This window comes from Callorhinus ursinus, unplaced genomic scaffold (genome assembly GCF_003265705.2).
Source record: "Callorhinus ursinus isolate GAN/ISIS: 27379988/994484 unplaced genomic scaffold, GSC_fseal_2.0 scaffold122, whole genome shotgun sequence".
Classification (NCBI taxonomy): Eukaryota; Metazoa; Chordata; class Mammalia; order Carnivora; family Otariidae; genus Callorhinus; species Callorhinus ursinus.
The window spans coordinates 118,823-138,678 of record NW_027397184.1 but is presented as its reverse complement, the minus strand read 5'-3'; the positions used below and the strand labels follow the sequence as shown (position 1 = coordinate 138,678).

The 19,856-nt window shown below is 54.9% G+C and overlaps 1 protein-coding gene across 4 annotated transcripts in view; it reads left to right on the top strand.

The window, feature by feature from the left end:
• The window catches only part of COL5A1 (collagen type V alpha 1 chain), a 156,486-nt gene that overhangs the window by 18,878 nt on the left and 117,752 nt on the right, over positions 1-19,856 (top strand). For all 4 annotated transcript variants that reach the window (XM_073889902.1, XM_073889901.1, XM_073889900.1 and 1 more), the window contains exon 2: positions 16,511-16,678. In XM_073889902.1, coding sequence (XP_073746003.1) covers positions 16,511-16,678 — 168 coding nt within the window. The remainder of the gene's footprint in view (positions 1-16,510; positions 16,679-19,856) is intronic.

Here is a 19,856-nt window from a genome sequence, read left to right as displayed (position 1 = left end):
TCAAACACTCCACCACCTACCCACACATCCAGACCACAAATCCGTCTACCCACCCACTGGTCCAGACCATGAATCCACCCCCCACCGCCATCCCTTCTTCCGTCATGATTTTGGGCTGCCCCCTCCACCACACCATGTTCCACTTTAATGTCAGGGTGGTATGACCCTGCAGACTTCCACACTCACACTGGGGCTCCTTGAGGGGGAAGAAAGGCTGACTCACTTCAGCTTCTGAGTGCTTACTTAGCAAAGGACCAGGCACAACTAGATTCTCAGGCTGTGTGTGTTGGCTTGAATTGAGAGACAGGATATTTGCAGCTGCAGCCGCGGCACACAGTGCGGCCAGGATAATAATGAGGTGCTGACCGTGTCTCAGGCGTTCACCGAGGAGGGGGGCCCATGGCTCTGGTCTAGCTGGGCAGGTGGGAGGTAAACGGGCCCTCAGCAGAGGTGGGGCAAGGATGGGGAAAGCCACGTGGCTGACGGTAAAATGTCAGAGAAACGCTGTCTAGGGAACAGGGAGGTAGAGAGTCCGTGTTTCAGGAAGTTTGGTTGTAGATTCAGAAATTCTACCAATTCCCCAAATACCTTTGTTAACTTTTCTTGACTATAAAAGTAAAGCATAGTTATCACAGCAAATTTGGGAAATATAAAACTGCCTTTTTCTTTTCTAGTCTGTCTTAGTCTGTTCAGGCTGCTATAACAAAATACCACAGAATGGGTGGCTTATAACCCACAGAAGTTTAGTTCTCATGGTTCTGGATGCTGGGAAGTCCAAAGGCAAGAGCCAGCATGGTTGGTGGAGGATGCTCCTTCCGGTTCATTGCCTTTGCGTTCTTGCTGTGTCCTCATGCGGTGGAAGGGGTGAGGGTGCTCTCTGGAGCCACCATAGGAATTTGGGGGGACACAAGCATTTAGCAGCACTGCCCTCACGCTTTCCCCTTTCCCTGGCTGAGCGCAGGTAGAAACAGCTTTGCCCCCACCTTGCTCACAGACACTTCCCATGTCATTACGAACTGTAAATATCCCCATGGCCACCGGTCATTCACTGTATGCTTGCACTGGAGTTTATGTCTCTGCTCCCCTTGAGTTGGACTTGGCTTGGTTCCAGTTGTTTGCTGTTATAAATAACACCTGGATGAACATCTTTCTGGTAAATCCTTTCTGCCTCTCATTATTTCCTCGGGGTGGATTCCTAGACGCTGACTCATGGCATCAGAACACAGGAATGTTTTAAAGCCCTTTTACTGCAGATGTCATTCCAGCCAGTAGCAGATGCTTGTTGCTGGAGATACTGTGCCCTGGGCGGCATTATCCCCGGGTACCAACCCCAGGTGGGCCCGTGTAATAGAGCGGGGCTGCCTGCCCTCCGGGAGCCGGTCACTGTCCCCCCTTTGTGCTTCTGGGGGGCAGCGGGGCGCTGTCATGTAAGGTCCGGGACTTGGCTGGGCTCCCTAGGTCTTTCGGGTTTGGATTTCCTCATCTGGAGAACAGAGCAGTACTTCCTACCCCATGGCGTTGTCCTCAGAGGTGGGTTTTTAATAATACTCACGACTCACATGCATCCAGAGCTTGAGCTGTTTCCTCCTACTTAGAAGACATAAGGGAATCTTCTGGGACCAAATGGACAATCAGTAGATGCTCATTGTGTCCCCTGTGCTCCCCTTCCTTTCTCTGGCGGTCTGTGCATTTGCTGAGTCCCTGCGGTGGCCTGCTGAGGAGATGGTGATATCAGGTCCCGCTGACTGTAGGGTTCCCTCCCCACCAGTCCGTCACATGGAATGAGTGTGCACTGGAGCCTCGGTGAGGGGCGCGGGCTGGAGCTGGTGTCTGGGGTGCCACAGGGGTGGGTGGGAAGGTGGGCTAACCTGGGCAGGGACAGCCTGAGGGGTGAAGGGAAGGGCCCACTTTCATTTGGGCAGCATCCTGCCTGGATTCGTGCGATGAACCATCCAGTAGTGAAGGTGGGTTCCACACAGCCCTGTCCACTCTTGTACTTTGCCAGTGTCTGGGGCTGCTGACTGAGCCTGTGGGCATGGAATCTGCAGTGGCGGGGGCAGGGTTTGGAACTCCACTTCTTCAACCCGCCCAGGGAGTTCAGCGGGGCTGGTGGTGTAGACGCAGGGGCGATGGCTGTGCAGGCCCGTTCTGAGTTCTGCCACCAGTTCATGGTGCCTCCTTCAGGGAGTTGAGCAGTTTGGCACAGTTCTGTGCTCATTTTGTGTCCATGTGGCTCGTTTTGAGTCATAGTTAGAGTGTTATGAAGACTTGCTTGGCTCTAGTAATTGAAAAATGCCTTCTGGTCCTGGGGGAAGTAACGTAACATATTTCTCCAAAGGTCAGAGTGACCCAGTGCAATATTCTTTTACTTGGATCACATAACTGAATAACATAATTTCAGCGCCGGAGACCTAGAACCAACAAAACGGCACCAGGATCCTTCCGCGGCTGTGCTCTGGAAGCTCTTCCATCTGGGCCTTGTGAGGAGCATTCAGGCGGGTGTGCAGGCCTTGAATGGACAGACGCTGGCTTTAATTTGTAACAGGAGATATTCATCTTAACTTCACTTTTCACATTGTTTGCTTCGTGACATTTAATAGGTGTGACACCATCTCCAAGGGCTAATTTTCTTCTGTTCTAAAGTTGTCTCTTCCAACGAGAATTTCAAGACAGATACCAACCAGTGTCAGTGCTGGAAAGCCAGGAGCCAGCAGACACATTTGCATTTTGTCCACATTTCAGTCCGGAAGGGCAGGGGTGAACTGGATTCAGGCCTTACCAAGGGGGGCCCTGCGAGGATGTGTGGTGTGGGGTGGCCCACTCCAAATGTCAGACTTGGGAGATGTCAGTGACGTCCCTGGGAAGTGCAAACACAGTTTTGTTTAATGAAGTTAAAAATTGCCCACCATCAAGGCAATGGTGCAAAGATCTGTGACAGTCCTGCAGGTTTAGTTTTAGGTGGACATGGGGAGAGGACAATTATTTAATCATAATGCCATTTCCTGTGGGACACTAATTGGCATTTATTATTCCACTGACTTGTTATAAAAGCAATTATTCCACACCCCAATCATAGAAATGTGGAAAGCTACTAAACAGTATAAAGAGGAAAATAAAAACGAACCATAATCCCTTCCTTGTTTAAACCATGATCCTGGTGATGGTTTCTATTCATGCAGCCAAATGAATTACCAGCTGAACATTTTGATGTATTTATTTTCCAGTATTTGTTCCATGCCTACATTTATAAAATTGGGATTGCAGGCCACTTTGTAATAATTTTCAAATTAAAATATGCATAAATCTCAGTAAATGAGTAAAAGGGAATTCCCTCCACCTGATAAAAGACATTGATGTAAAATCTATATACTGAATTCTCTCCCCCACTGGGGTCAGGGACAAGGCGAGGACATCTGCTTCCACCATGCCTATTCAACATTGTGTGGTGATCCTAGACAGTGCAATAAGGCAAGAAAAGGAAATATGAGGCATGTATATTGGGAAGGGAGAAGTGAAACTGTCTTTACTTGCAGACCACATGATTGTTGACATTAAAAATTCTAAAGACTTTACAAAAGAATCTTCCAGAAGTAATAAGTAAATTTAGTGTCACAGGAGCCAAAGTCAATACAAAAAGTCACTTAGTATGTCTAGAGTGTAGAGATGAACAGTTGGACATAGAAATTTAAGCAGCCACTGTATGGAGCAACCAAATATGAAACACTTAGAGATATATTTGACAAGATAATTGTGCACTGGAAATTGTAAAACATTGCTTAGGGTATTAAAGAAGGTCTGAAGAGTGGGAGAGGTATACCATGCTCATGGACAAGAAGATTTAATATTGTGAAGGTATCATTTCCCCCCAAAACTGATCTACAGATTCAGTGCAATGCCAATTAAAATCCCAGTAGGCATTTTCGAAAAGTAGACATGGACAAGATGATCCTGAAATGTATATGGAAAGGCAAAGGACCTAAAATAACAAAAAGAATTTTGAAAAAGAAGAATTTAGAGGACTCCTGCTATGTGACTGTAGGACTTACTATAAAACTCTCATGATCAAAGCATTCTGGTGTTGACATAAAGATAGACATGCAGAGAAAGGAAACAGAAGAGAGTATAAATGGTCTCACTCCTGTATGATTTTTGACAATGGTGCTAAGAAATTTCAGTGGTGAGAGGGTAGTCTTTATGGACAGATGGTGCTGGAACAATTAGACATCCATTTGCAAAAAAAAAAAAAAAAAAAAAAAAACAAAAACCTGGACCCTTCAAATCATACGTAAAAATTAGGATGGATCATAGATGCAAGTGTAAGATTTAAAACTATAAAGAATACAACAAGAAAGAAGACCCTTTTTTAAAAATCTTGAGTTAGGCAAAGATTTCTCAGAAAGTACACAAAAAGTATGAACCATAAAAAAATATTTGACACATTGGACTTGATCTAATTAAACACTTCTGCTCTTCAAAAGACACTGTTAAGAAAATGGGAAGGTAAGCCACAGATTGGAGTAAAATGTTTGCAAAAACACATATGTGATAAACACATCTAGAAGAGATAAAGCAATGTTATATAGCTCAACAGTGAAAAGATAAATGACCCAATTTAAAATTGGGCAGAAGAGTTGAACAGATATTTCATCAAAAAAGATGTATGAATGGTGCATTTGCATATGGGAAGATGCTTCACAGCCGCAGTCATCAGGGAAATGCAAATGAAAACCACAAGCAGGTACCAGGGCACACACACAAGCATTGGCCAGGATGTGCAGAAACTGTCATACAGTATCGGGGGGAATGCAAGCTGGTGCAGCCACTTGGGAGGACAGTTTGGCAGGTTTTGATAAAGTCAATCATACTTACCAGAGGACACAGCAATTCCACTCCTATGCATTTACCCAAGAGACATGAAAACCTTTGTCTGTGGAGAGACACACGTGTGAATGTTCACATGCTGCTTTATTACCCCAAACTGGGAACAACACAAGTGCCTATCAGTGCGGAGACGGTGAAGCAAATTGTGGTTGACCCGTGCAATGGAGTCCTTCACAGCAATAGTCAGAGTGGGCACATGAGCTATGCGGGTACAGAGGGTTATGTTAAATGGAAGACGCAGACACAAAAGACCATATGTGATATGATTCTATTTGCATGGCATTCAAGAAAAGGCAAAATTATAGAAAAAAAGATGAGAAAATAGATGCCAGAGGCCGGGGGTGGAAGAGGGACACGAGGGGCTTTTTGAGGTGATGGAAATGTTTTCTATTGTGACAGTGGTGGGTGGTCACAAGACCACCCATCAGTCACACTCCTGGGCTGTATACTTAAAAAGAATGAGTTTTAAAGAATGAATTTTACTACATGCAAATTATACCTCCAAAACCCCAACTTAAACAAAAAAATGGGGCACCTGGGTGGCTCAGTGGGTTAAGCGTCTTCCTTCGGCTCAGGTCATGGTCCCAGGGTCCTGGGATCGAGCCCCGCATCGGGCTCCCTGCTCAGCGGGAAGCCTGCTTCTCCCTCTCCCTCTGCCCCTCCCCCTGCTAATGCTCTCTCTCTCTCAAGGAAATAAATAAAATCTTAAAAAAAAAATAAAAAGAAAACCTGGGAGCGTTTCCCCAGATGACTGAATATCCCTTTATTACTAATATTAGTGATCACTTAATTAAATGTTAGTAACATTAGTTAACATTAATATAACAATAAATTAAATTAATGAACGTATGATATTCTGGTATTCAGATGTACAATAATATGTTTGATCACCACCCCCTCCCCGCCCCGGGTGGGGAACATTTACTTTCTTTCAGCGTTTCTGGTTTTGCACATGACTTTGTGGCAAGGGTCTTTAAATTTTTATATTTTTGCATTACTTGGTGTTGGCGGTAAATTCCCACTGGGTGGAGGGAGTGAACGCAAATGTGACAGTGTCACCCTGTCTCCTGGAAGGTGTCCGTTTGGGCTCCCATCTGTACTGAATGAGAATTTGCGTCCTTGCCAAAATTTAGTACTTTAAAAAAAAAGTTCGCCAGTTTGATGGGTGACAAAATAATCTTGCTTTAATTTGGGTTTATTTAATGACTGGTGACATTGAACATGATTTATTTGTTGGTTTTCCTCCTCTTTCGCTGCAAGAGTTTCATAGGCATCTATCAGGAGTATTGCTGTCGTCAATCTCAGCCCCTATTTGTTGCTGGCTTCTTGTGATTATCCTTTGCTGCCTTACAACCACCCAGAACTTACTGTCTTAATAACAGTCCTCTGCTCTAGCAATCCTAGTAGGCTCGGGAGCCTGCGAGTGGGGCCGGTGGACAGGGGACCCTGTGTCTGCCCCCCATGTCTGGTTGAGCTGCTCCACTGGGGCTGGTGGGGCAGCCCTGGGTGCTGGCTGGGGGCCTGGGTTCCCTTCACATGGGCCCCTCGAGGGCAGCATGGAGTCTTGTTCCCAGAAAGACTACTCCAGGCTGCTTCAAGCTGGGACCCAGAAGCTAGCACGCAGCACCTCCTCTGCCCCCACTGGTCATGTGGTCACAGAACCCCCCTGATTCGAGGGAGGGACATAGACACCACCTCTTAATGGGCACTTGTGTTAAAGAATCTGTGGCCATTTTAAAACTGCCACACTTAAAAAATGTGTTTTGGTATTTTGTTGTGGTTGTTAATACAAGTATGCAGGTTTTGTGTGGCTATATATACTTAGAGCACTTTTCAGAAGTGGAAGTGTATAGGGAGATGAGCAGACATCCCCCTTCACCCTCTACCAGGGCTCAGCCCCTGCCCAGATGGAAGCCCCTCACTCTTTGGTGGGTATTGTTCTGGGCCTTTCTGTGTGTGCATTTACATGACATGGTTTCAGGTTACAGAGACAGCTTTTATTTATTTTAACATGAAAGGGATGGTGCTCTGTGAATATTTTTGTGATTTGCTCTTTTCACATGTCTTGGCTGTCTGCCCCAGGTCAGGCCAATGAGACCAGCCCCTTCCTGTCCAGCCTCTGCAGAGGATTTCATACCCCACAGCCTGTTTATTTAACCAACTCCCGCCTGGTGGGCATTTACCTGGTTTCATTCTTTGCTGTTACAAATGACTCTGCCTTGGACGTCCTTACACCTTTGCAAGGTTTCTGAAGAATTCAGCCCTAATGGGGGGAATGGCAGGTCAATGTGTGTGTGCGTCCTAATTGGGATGCTGCGAAATTGTCTCCACAGAGTTTCCTCCCTCACTGGATTTATCTAGAGTCCACAAAACACACATTTCCTTCACGTGTACGTTGGTTGGTTCTGTTTAATGGCTGGCTGGTTGGTTGGTTGGTTGGCTGGTTGGTTGGTGATTGGTCTTTTGACTAGTTGGTTGGTTGGTTGGCTGGCTGGCTGGTTGGTTGGCTGGCCGGCTGGCTGGTTGGTTGGCTGGTTGACTGGTTGGTTGGTGATTGGTTGGTTGGTTGGTTGGCTGGTTGGTTGGCTGGCTGGCTGGCTGGCTGGTTGACTAGTTGGTTGGCTGGTTGGTTGGTTGGTTGGTTGGCTGGCTGGTTGGTTGATTGGTTGTCTGGTTGGTTGGTTGGTTGGCTGTTGGTTGGTTGGTTGGGTGGCGGTTGGTTGATTGGTTGGCTGGTTGGTTGGTTGATTAGTTGGCTGTTGGTTGGCTGGCTGGTTTGTGATTGGTTGGTTGGTTGGTTGGCTGGCTGGCTGGTTGGTTGGTGATTGGTTGGTTGGTTGGTTGGCTGGTTGACTGGTTGATTGGCTGGCTGGTTGGTTGGTTGGTTGGCTGGCTTGTTGGTTTGTGGGTTGGTTGGTTGGCTGGTTGACTGGTTGGTTGACTGGTTGGCTGGTTGGTTGGTTGGTTGGCTTGCTGGCTGTTTGGTTAGTTGGTTGGCTGGCTGGTTGGTTAGTTGGTTGGTTGGTTCGTCCATTCACTGTACTATGTATCCACTCTAGGCTAAGCTCTCTCCTCTCACTGTGATTATGGGTGACACCCTTCTCTCAAGGAACTCACAGTCCAGGATATGGTAGGTCCCTTGGGGCATCTCCTGCTAGTCCAGGGGCGGGAGGGCATGGTGTGTGCAGGCTGTGGTGTGGTGCTGGGGTGTCACAGTTTATGGTGGGGCCTCTTGCTCTCCTTGAGCTTCATTAAGCAAAGGGGTCACTTACAGATGCCACTTTGACTTGTCATAATAACTCTTTAGGGAGGGAAGGAGCCTGAGAATCCCGTGTTGTTGGTCTACTAAGTTTGGCTACCATTCATGGCTTCCCAGGAGAGGCAGGTCCTGTTATTATACCCCCTTTATAGCAGGGAAACTGAGGCTCAGCATGGTGGAACTGCTGTGGGTTTTGGGGTGTGCTAGTACCTGGTTCCATGGTATGTCAGTTTATTTAGTTCTGAGTCCTAAAGTCAACCACCCCCCCCCCACACACACACATGCAGGAAGTGTGTGCACCTCTCGGGTGGGGGGCCAGTGGTCTGGAAATGCTCAGGCCAGTGTAGCCGAGGCCTTGCCCAGACTCTGGAATGTTGGGAGGGTTAGTGCAGAAATGATGCAGACCTTCCACATGTGCTTGATTCCCAGTAGACCCCAGAGAATATTGCTGCATGAATGAGGCCCCGTAGCACCCCAGTGAGTGGTACTACTCATCCATTTCACAAAGCCGTTTGTGTGTCTGATCTGGGGCTGGTGCAGTTCTGGCACATGCCTGCCTGCCCTTCTCTGCACGCACCCTGAGTACTCCCTGGGTGCTGGGCCTGGGCGAGGCCGTGGATGTAGAGGGCCTCCTGCCAGTTTGACCCCAGCTGGCCAGATGGCAGCCAGCCCACCCTCTAGGCCTCCTAGAAGCAGGTGGACTGAGCCTGCTGCTGCAAACAGCCAACCCCAGCCGGGTGGAATCTGGCGCTTGGTGCCATCCCCACCCCTCTCCTCCAGAACAGGGAGATAAACTACCTCCAAGGAAACTAAGATTAATCCTCTGGTTCCCCATCACGCCTGGGGACTCCACTCCTAGACTGGCTTCTGCTGGCAGTGCCTGTGCGCACATGGCCCAGGCCACTAGCCTGTGCCATCTTCACAGCAGGCTGCAGGACCCCGTCCGTGCTCTGTTCCCTCCTCCTAGGCTGGCAGGAAGATGCCTCCTGTCCCTTGGTTGTGACATTTGCTTCCACTCCTAAGGGTGCTGGAGTCTTAGTCTGGTCTTTGGCAAGGTGGGAGCCAAGCCTGTTCCGTGAGGCCTGGCTGTGCCCTGATGGACGTCCCCGTGCTGCCCTGGTGAGTGGGTGGATTACCTCCTGCCCCGGACAAGCCCGAGGGGCTTCTTCTGCTCCCATAGGATGGTCGCGCTCCTGTCCACTCCTTCTGCAGGACTCCCATGTGCTCCGCCTCACCAGCCATTCCTCATGGGAGGCCTTGCCGGTAGTGGGACTTCCTCCCAGTGACGTGTGTGTGTGCGTTGAGGTCCTCTTCTCATCTGGAGGGTCACCAGGCTGGACTGTGTGTAGGTGCCCTCGGCCGAGGTGGTGGCACATACATATGTTTGAGCCCCTGGCCAGCATTCAGCCGCAGTGTGGGGTGATGTGGAGGTGCCATGTGTCCAGAGGTGGACGACGAAGGTCCCAGCCTAGGGAGTGAGTTTCAGACCAGTTCCACTTCTCATGGTGCAGACCAGGAGAATTACCTCCCCACTGTGGCCCTCCTTAGGAATACTGTGCTCCTGTGGGCACACAGTGGGCACCCAGGGCCTTAGCTGCCCCCTCCCCAGAGTATGTAGGCTTACGGTGGGTGCTCAGGGCCTCAGCTACACCCTCCCCAGGGTATGTAGGCACACAGTGGGTGCTCGGGGCCTCAGCTGACCCCCTCCCCAGGGTATGTAGGTGCACATTGGGCACTCAGGGACTCAGCTGACCCCCTCCCCAGGTCATGGAGGCGCATGGTGGGTGCTCAGGCCCGTACTGCTCCCCTATCCCCCCTCGCACCAGGTTCACTGCACTGGCTTGCAGCCCCAGTGTGTCATCTGTCGGGAGGTCCTTTGGGGAAGGGGTATTAGCTGGGGCCCACTCAGCGAGGCTGAAACTTCCTCTCCACCTGCTGCTCTCCTGTGGCTTGCAGAGCCTGTGCCTCCTGGCAGCTGTCACCCCCTCACCGATTCCCCATTTCCCAGGCATTGCTGGGCAGCTGGACACCCGTGATGACAGCGCAGTGGTGGAACTGCTAGGGGTTTTGGGGTGTGACATGCCCCTCCAGGGTGACAAGTGCAGTGGAACGGAATGCCACAGGCATTTGCTGGGAGGAAAAGGCCAACCAGGCCCCTGTGAAGGAACTGATGGCCCCTGGGGCTTTTCCCAAGGCTGAGCTGTGGCCTGGGAGGCTTCTGGGCCCCGGGAGGATGGGGCCGGGAGAGGGTGGCCAGCATTAACCAGCAGCCGGGCAGGTGGGCATGTGGGCTGAGGGCCTCCTGCTTATGAGCCAGAACTCAGGGGTTGGTGTGTGCACAGACTGAGTGAGGCCGGGCTGGGGGGCGTCCTGCAATTGGCCCTGAGCTGCCGATGGGCTCTGTGACAGGCTCGAGGTCACCTCTGTTCCTCGCCGTCTGGAATACCTTCAGGCTTTCAGTTCTGATCAGCTCTTAGTTCATCCTTCCCGTCGCCGTGATGACCCTTCACCCTCAAAATGCTGCCATGAAGGTGCAGCGAGGAGCAGGCTCGGGCCACCCTCTCGCCCTCTCCAGGCTCCCGTGTGGGCTCACGGAAGGAGCACTCCTGGGGAGCACGCCCTGCTTCCCACCGTCCCTCCCCTCCTCCCCGCACACTGTGGGGTGGGGGTGGGGCGCGTGCGGAGGTGCTTGGCATTGTTCAGCAGTCCCATCTCAGGCTGATGCTGCCCCAGGCCCACGCCCGCCCCCCATCCCAGTGCTGGCCACTCCTCACTGTGTCCCTTCCCTTTCACAGATGGTGGCAGGGAGGCTCCGGGTTGGAGCCCACTTTCCCCAGGGCCATGGGGCTGGTGGCTGGGGGGGCTGGGACCAGAACCACGTCTGCCAAACCCTAATCCGAGGGCCTTTGGAGGCCCGGGGAGGCGGCACCAGGTGGACCTGTTCTGGCCGTCTGTCTAGTCCAGGAGACAGATGCTGCACAAACAGTCACGCACAGCACAGCTGCCTCCTTCAGCAGAGAACATCCCCCAGGAGGCCGTGCCAGTGGGCCCTGAGCTCTGCTTTAGAAACAGACACAGGCCAGAAGTAACTGACAAGCACAGTGATGTCGAGCATCGCGAGACCCGTGCCGGGCTCGTCCCCGTGGGAGACAGAGACCGACAGGTGGTCAGGGATGTCGTAGGGAAGGCTGGTGGAGTCCCGGCTGGAGGGGTGGGGACAGCAAGCCCCAGCCAGCTGCGAGCTCCCTGCCAGGCAGGCCCTCGTGTCCCTTCCTGTACGGGACGCTCCATGGCCCACAGGGCAGGGTGGGTAGAGCCAGGCTCGAATCCGGCCCCCTCTAGCCACAAATGTGCCTGAGTGGGGCCTAGGGGTGCTGAGGCCATGTTGGGGAGGGTCCCGGGGGGCTTAAGCAGGGTGGTCATGCTGTGCACTGCACAAGCCCGGGACTCTGTTCTCAGGGACCATGATGGAGTGGTCCGTGCAATGCTGTGGCCCTGGGGCGGCAGCCAGTGAGAACTGGGGCAGCCCTCAGTGGCAGGTGCCGGGAGCATCCCCTGAGCGGCAGGATGGCGGGGTCCTCCTGAGGTCTGCGGCCCAGGAGAGCAGAGGGACGTGACACAGGGGTGTTACCTGCTCTCATGGAAGGATGCATCTACAAGAGCAGCGAGGTCACCGCACATGGCCGGAGGTGAACGTGCTGTGCTTCAGGGACCCTGTCGTTAGCTCCGTGTGTCACCTGCCGTGTGTCAGGACCGGCGTGGATCAGAGGCTGAGGGTGGCTGGTTCGTGGCCCCCGCTGTGCACCAGCCTGCTGTGCGATCCTGGGATGGTCACCCCCCTTCTCCACACCTGCTCACTTTTGGAATAAAGGGCCCTAGCCCCGTGTGGTTTATGGTCCCTTCTAGCTCTAAAATCAGACAGTTCTGAGGATTTTGAAAGTGGTTATTTAGAGAACTCTCACGTTTTCTTTCGGCGATGACGATGTTGACTCTGAAGCGTGCAGGACCCCCTCCTCCCCTCCCTCGCCCTCCTCTGGGCTCATCCCATTAGGTTCGCCCAGCACCCTGCAGACACCTGGCAGGATTTGGCCCTGGTCTCTGTCGAGAGGGCTTGCTGCTGGAAATGCTGGGCTGTGGCCTTTGGAGGGTGAGCCATGGAGTTCTGGGGCTGGGGAGGCCTGGGGGTCCCTGCAGGGTGGGGGGCAGCATCATTCCTGCTGGGTGCTGAGGATGCAGGCCTCGAGCCTCACACCTCCCAGCAGCCCTGGCTGGAATCTGGGCTCTTGAGTCTTCTGAGCCTGTGTCACAGGAGGACCATGGCCTTCCTGCCCCAGGGAAGGCAGGGGTGCAGACAGGGGCTGTGCAGGTGACCACGGGATGGAGACAGACCAGCCCAGACCAGCACCTGTCCCCAGAGATCCTCAAGCCCAAGGGCTGTTGGAGCCCATCACTGTGGGGGACAGTGCTGATGGTCACCTGATGAGATGAAGGTGCCGTGATGCCCCTGCTCATCCCGCCCCGGGCCTGGGCTCTGGTGGGAGCCTTTACCTGAGAAGGGACCCAGGGTCCTGGAGATCTGGCAGGCAGACAGGACGGGACTGGGGAGGACACCCTGATGCCAGAGTAGCGGTGGGTACTGCTCTGGCCTAGGGGCCCCAGGAGTCGGGGGACGAAGGAAAAGGTCCCTTCCCCTGGGAGCTCTGGTCACGAGTGGCCTGGTGGAATCCAAAGGCTCGTTACGGTTCCAGGTCTGGAGAGCAGTTCTAATAACCCACGACCTGGAGGCCACTGGAAGCCATCCTGTCGTCCGGCGCTGAGGGACAGAGCCAGGGTTTCAGACGCAGTCTTTGCCCATAGCAAGTGTTTGAGAATACGTGGAGCTTATTTAGAGAGGAGCAAAAAAATAAATAAAATAAAATAAATAAAATAATAAAATAAAATAAAATAAATAAAATAAAATAAAATAAAATAAAATAAAATAAAATAAAATAAAATAAATACAAGGAGAGGACTTTGAGCCCAAGGCCAGTACACGTGCGGCAGCCTCGTGTGGAAGGTGGGGCCCTGTGCCGCCTCCTGGAGGCTCGCTGGCATGGTGGCCGTGTGACCCACTGGTGGTCAGGCCACGAGGGCCCTGGGGTCACTGATGGGGCTGCTTTGGTGCCTCGTGTCCTACAGCCGTGAAATGGGGGGCGGCGGCCCCCAGTGGCATGGAGTCCTGCCGTTCCGGGTCTGGAGGGGCGCCGGGCAGCTGGCTTGCAGAGTGATTGTGGAAAGCGCTTCTGGGGGTGGCAGAGGTCATCCTAGTGGGGTTGGTGGACACACTGCCCCCGGCCGTGTGCCCGCCAGTTGTAAAATGTGTCTCCGGCCCCTCTTCGTCCTGCTCTGGGCCATTCGCCCCTGCACCTGCTCACCGGTAGATCAGTCGGTCGATCCCTGCTTCTGTGTCTGAGGGTCACTGCTGTCACCCCTGCGTTTCTTTCCAGGGTCCTCGCACTGACTCGTGGGCACATGGCGCCAGTGCTAGGACCCCACCTGCCCTCCGAGCCTTACCGCTGCTGGCTGGGGTGTCTGTGGAGTGGTTTTCAGCCGTTCTCATGCTGATAGAGGCACCGAGGGCCCTGGTTTCCCAAGAAACCGCCTTTCAAAGAGGAGGCTCCTGTGTCAATGGAAGGGAAGTCTATGAAAGTCCTGTCCTGCCAGATGCTTCCCAGGCCCTTCCCACACCTTTTATAAAACTTAAAAATATTTTTTAGCTCTGGCACAGGGAGCCCCTGGCCGGCAGGAGGGGTGGCGTTGGGCCTGAATGGTCTGGTGGCCTTTTCAACTTGTTTAGCAGAGGCCTATAAACATGTCCTGGAGGCTTCTGGAAAACAGCTCTCTCCCATCAGCAATCGAGAAAACAGGTTTGCAAGCTGCCCATCTGGGAAGAGCATCACCAGCTAGTGGGATGTGAGCCCAAGAAACCCCAGCCGGGATCTTTGATCCCTTCTCTGGCCACCGCCTGCCTTGGAACTGAGTCTCAGAGATGAGCCAGACCTTGGGGTTGTGTCACTGTGGCAGGTGAGCTGGCGGCTAGCATGGCCTGTCTCTTCCCATGGCCCGAGTCCAGGCCTGGCCTCTGCTGGCACCTGTGCCTGATGTCAGGTGGATGGGCATCTGGCGAGGGCTGCAGGGGGGCCCGTAGGTGGGGTCCCCAGTGTCGAGTGCTTTGGAGGAGGGGCTGACTACCCTGTGTGGTGGCCGGGCCTTGGGTAGGAGCTGAGAGCCACGCCGGAAAATCACAGAGGCCACAAGAGGCCATGATTCTGTCCATGAGTGGAGGTCAGTCTGGACCAGGAGTGTCCTGGGTCCCCATGCTGTCCCTTCCTTAAGGGTTTCTGCAGCACAGCTGAGTTGTAGAAATGGCAGTTCTGGGGGCAGAACTCTGGGATCTGGGTAGCATGGTGTTCTCAGGGCCTGGCCCAGGCTTCTGTCTCCCCCATCCCAGTGAGTCATGGTGTGGGGAGGGTGGCCCGCAGGGTGCCATCTGCACCTGCCAGAGCATCGTCCATGGCCCTGAATGCCATGGCCTGGCCCTGTTCCAGGCCTGCCCTCCTGGGCAAGGGGCCTCTGTCAGGGCCTTGCTGGATGAGCAGGGAGGGGGCACAGGCTTCGGGGCCCCCACGTGCCCCCCCATGGTTATGTTGAGCTCTGGGAGCAGAAGCTGGCTGCAGGATTCCCGGGACTGGAGAAGGGGAAACCGATGCTGGTGGTGGGGGGGTCCTTTCTTACCTCCAGATCCTCCACCCTTGTTAGAAAGTGGAACTTTCCTCTTGAGTGAGTCTCAGGCACATGTAGTCAGCCCTCTGGGGAGGGAGGCCAGTGAGCTGGTGAGCTGAAGAGCCTGCTGTCAGCCTCTCTGTCACCCCAGCAGTGGGTGCAGATTTTACAGTAGCAGGTGGTAGAGTCTAACCTGAGTTGCCCTAAATATAAGGACAAACTTACTGGCTAATGTAGATGCACCTTCTTCAGGCATGGCTTGATCCAGGGGCTCAAGCAGTGTGGCAGGAGTCTGTCTCTCCCTCCCAGGAGAGGGCCGCCTGCAGCTCCCAATTCATAGTACATGTGTGGGGCCAGCAGAGCACAGAGGATTCTTCTTTCCCAAAGAAAAGGCCCAGGATGGAGCTTTGTCAGGCCATCTGGGGTCCACCTGGGGAACCAACCACCTGGGACAGGGAGGTGCTGTGCCCTGATTGGCCCAGTGGGGCTCACGTGCCCAGTAGTGGGGGCGGGGCCAGTCCCCACTCCCAGCCCCAGCCCCACCCTGCAGGCAGGTGGGTGCTGGACACTGGGATCCCCGAAACCCCAGGGCGGCACCTGCTGCTCGCGTGGCCTGACACTCTTGACTCCAAGTTGGAGTTTATCTTCTCTGCTGGGACCGGTGGGTCCTCTTGTTTGTAGTAATGGGAGCTTTCCCCATGCAATCGCCTGTTTGGGGCAGGTGTGTGGATCCCAGGCGTGTGCTTCTCAGAGCCTGCAGGTGCCCACTCTTCCTGACGTAAAGGAGGGAGACACGGGCGCGGGGAAGCCGGCTCTTGCTGAAGAAAGTGCCCTGGCTTCCGTGGGAATGCCCTCAGGCCCTGCTGCTCTTCTCTGAGGAGCCCCCAGTGGAGGGCCTGGAACTTTGTAGAAGGGATGCACTGATCTGCTCCTCCCTTGTCCTTGGTTCTGCACTGTTTTACCTTGTAGGCATATGTCTTCTGGGGGAAATGGAAACTGGCTCTTGCTGTAAACAGTGATGGGAAAATCACATTTTAATCGGGGGACTATGGGCGATAAAATGCGCCAACGGTCTCTGCGGTTCTCATCCTGGTCACACGGGACATGCCGACCCCAGAGCCTCACGGCAGAACCCCCAAGCTGCCAGCGTCCCGCTCCAGAAGACCTCCCCGCCTCTGCAGCCGCTCTCATCAGCTGGGGGGTCCTACTAGCCTCGCGGCTTGCGTTTGGGCGGCTTTCCCACGACGGGGTGGGAAAGGGTGTCTGGGAGCCGGACCCGTCCAGCACCTGCCAGTGGAGGATGACAGAGTGGAGGAGCCAAGCCTGCAAACTTGCAGGGGGAAAGGCCACAGGGGGCACAGCGAGCAACAGTTCGCTCCTGGGGCGTGGCCGAGGCAGGAGCTAGGCCAGGAGCGCGGTTCTGGGAACCCGGACGCGTGTACTTCTCAGAGTGGGCCACCCCGTGCCCCTGAGCCCCCGGTGTCACAGCTGGTTCTGAGCTGGTTCCCATTCCCTTCAGCCCTCCGTGCGCTCCCCAGCAGGTGGCCTGTGCTGTGTGCTGTTCCTTCCCCCCTGGGGCTAACCCCCTACCTCCCTTTGCCATTTCAGCTCAGCCAGCAGATCTCCTGAAGGTCCTAGATTTTCACAACTTGCCTGATGGAATAACAAAGACAACAGGCTTTTGTGCCACGCGGAGATCTTCCAAAGGTCCAGATGTCGCTTACAGAGTCACGAAGGATGCCCAGCTCAGTGCACCCACCAAGCAGCTGTACCCTGGTAAGAGGCGTGTGTGTGTGTGTGTGTGTGTGTGTGTGTGTGTGTGTGTGTGTGTGTCTGTGTGTCTGTGTCCTGGGTGGTGGGACCTGAGCCTGTGTTCCGGGTGCGGGGTGGTGGGACCTGAGCCTGTGTTCCGGGTGGTGGGACCTGAGCCTGTGTCCTGGGTGGTGGGACCTGAGCCTGTGTCCCGGGTGCGGGGTGGTGGGACCTGAGCCTGTGTTCCGGGTGCGGGGTGGTGGGACCTGAGCCTGTGTCCTGGGTGGTGGGACCTGAGCCTGTGTCCCGGGTGCGGGGTGGTGGGACCTGAGCCTGTGTCCCGGGTGCGGGGTGGTGGGGACGGACACACGTGGGTATGGGTATGGCTCTACCCCCCACCTCCAGCCAGGGCGCAGGGCAGGACGACCGTATGGCGGCAGAAGCACACTTGGTTTTCCAGGAAGCCCTTCTAAGGAGGCGGCTGTGGTCTCATTCTAGTGAAAGCAGCTCAGCAACCATCCCCACCCACCAGTGAATGTGGGCCCGCGAGGCCTCATCTGCTCCCCTCGCTTTTCTGAGCAGGTGTATCTCCAGCTGTAGACAGGCTGCCAGGACTCCACATGCAAAAAGGTGATGGCTAGTTCCCCTGTGACATGGCTGAGAGAGACCCCGGGTCATGGGAAAGGAAGTGCTCCCACACGGAAGCTTAATTGGGGGCAGTGACCTGGAGAGAAATAGGAGTCGAGCATCAGGGCTCCCAGCTGGAGGGTGCAGGCTTCTCATGAGAAGCAATTGCCAAGCACCAGATCTCTGCTTGGAACTACGTGCCCAGGGTAGGGGCCGACGGCTGCTAAGATGTGGCACCCCAGTTGTCCCTGTTACCCGGCTGTGGACACTGTGACACCCCTCCCCACACCCCAGGGTCAGGTAAACCCTCAGGGCTTATCTGAACGTGGGTAAATAGCCCGTGATGGATCACTTCTCCCCCCTCCCCCCAACGCCCCGCCTTAAGTGAGCTCCTTGTGATTCAGATCAGAAAGGGGCCAGGGGACCAGGCAGTCATGCTCTCCGGGGCAGGCGCCCGCTCCGTGTGCTATAATACACTTGTCATTGGTAGAAGACTGTGCATCACTTTTTGGTGACCTGGCTGTGGCCCCGACATTGGGCAGTCTTGGGACAAGTTGCGGTGTCTCTGTTCTCCCACGTCCCCAGAGGGTCCTGAAGGACACACTCTTTCAGGGGCTTCGTGCTTGCTTCCGATGCCCCTTGCACTCAGCCTTCCTTTAATCCACGGGGCCCTTAAGTGTCTGTCCCTGAGAGAGGCTGGGTTGGCCCTATTCAAGAAGGTCACTTTGGGTAGATGAGGTCAGTCAGGGGCACTGGGTCCCCTCCAGACCTCCTGGGAGCCCACCTCTGTGTGCCTGGCCGCCCTGGGCTGCAGACCAGGTCACTGTCAGGCCCTCTGGCTTATAACCCGCGGACTGCTGTCGGGGCCAACATTCCACATGTCCCGGAGCACTTCCTCCCCTATGGGGCTGAGCCTGTCTTCTAGAACCATCCGCCAGATGCTCGCTCTCATCTCCGCCCAGAAGCTGCCTACGTCCTGCCCCCATTCCCCCTGTCCCCCGTCCTAGAGAGACTGAGGGGCACAAAGGAAGGGCTCCAGGGGGTGGCTGCCCCAGGCCCCGGCGGCTGCGTGGGGCATGCACAGCGCTGTCGCCCGGCCAGGCCGCGCCGGGGAAGCCAGGTGTCCTGCCTGGGACAGATCTGCCGTCACGCTGACCGCCAACGCCCGCCCAGCTCAGGGTGAGAGTCTGCCCCGCCCTCCTAAAACGCACGGGTCCCAGAAGATAGACTCGTGATGGGCGATGCAGTGTGGATCCCTCAGCTGTAAGACAGGGCATAGTTTCTCAGAGCCCGTTTTCCCTAAGCTCTCAAATTCGGGACTTGATTAGACACTTAGAGTGTAAACGCTCTGACAGGGTCCTCTGGTCACAGTTAGCGTGAGGAGCGGAGCGGGTCCAGGCAGACCCAGCGCCTCATCAAAGCCAAATAAAGCCGGAGGTGGCCTCGGGCTGATCTGAGTAGGAATTTCGAGGGGGTCCCTTCTCCAAATCCCAAAGTGTGGAGTCTGCAAAAGCTGCCAGGGGACATTCTTCCAGGCCAGTGTCGTGTGACTCTGGCCTCGGGTGTGAGGAGACACATGGCTTCTGTCCCTTCTCTCTCGGACTCCTGCTGACCTTTTCACTGGGAGGCCCACCTCCCGGGTCGGGGGAGATGCCTGTGTCAGCTGGACGGGCCGGGAGGTCAGGCGGCTGGAGTTGAGCGTAAACGTGTTTGAATGAGTCTTAGAGCAAAGGGACGTCCATGTCTGGGTGACTCATGGCCATGACGAGAAGACCCCGGAGTTGCCCAGCTGCTCCGAGGACGCAAGGCCCCCTTCGCAGGCGTATGGAGGAGCACTCGGTGGCCAAGGCCGAGCGGGTATTTGGGATCCTTTGTGGGGACGTGTTCTTCCCCCAGCCCGCGCCTGATGTGGGTGAACCTGTGGCACCCACTGCGCCTGTTCACCTGTTCGGCAGCTCTGTGCGGACGGTCTGCAGTCCCGGCTTCCCTGGACTGGGAGGTCTGGGTGGCACAGTGGGGGACCCTGCAGTGGGGTTGTTCTCCTTCCAGGGGGGCAGGTAGGCAGTTCGGTGGTGTCTGCACTTGCTAGCCAGACGGAGACTTGCGCCCTCCCTGATTCCGAGGGGTCTCCCTCCTCTCACTTATACCCAGTGGTCCGGGTGCTGAGGTCAGCTCCACTTGTAGGCCTGGACCTTTCCCCACAGTTGGCACTGGGTGACCCTGACAGGCTGTAAGGACTAAGGCAGAGCCCAGAACTGGGACGCTTTGGGGGGCAAGCCAGAGAGGGTGACCCTGCTTGCCTGGAGGTCTCCGGGCCTCACCACCCTCTGCCTACGGGGGGACATCGTGTGATGGGAAGACAGGCCTGAGACCCGAGAAGACGCCATCGCGGGTCCTCCTGAACGCAGGAGGCTGTGTCCCATCGGGCTGCCCCGACGTCCTAGGGCCCCAGGACACAGCAGGCCTCCCCATGATCACCGGCCCCCTCCTCTCTTCTCCTAGGACTGCCTCGGATTGGGGTCCTCTCTCCATTTGGTCCTCCGTCTGGTAACCTCAGGGCCACTGAGACTCCCTT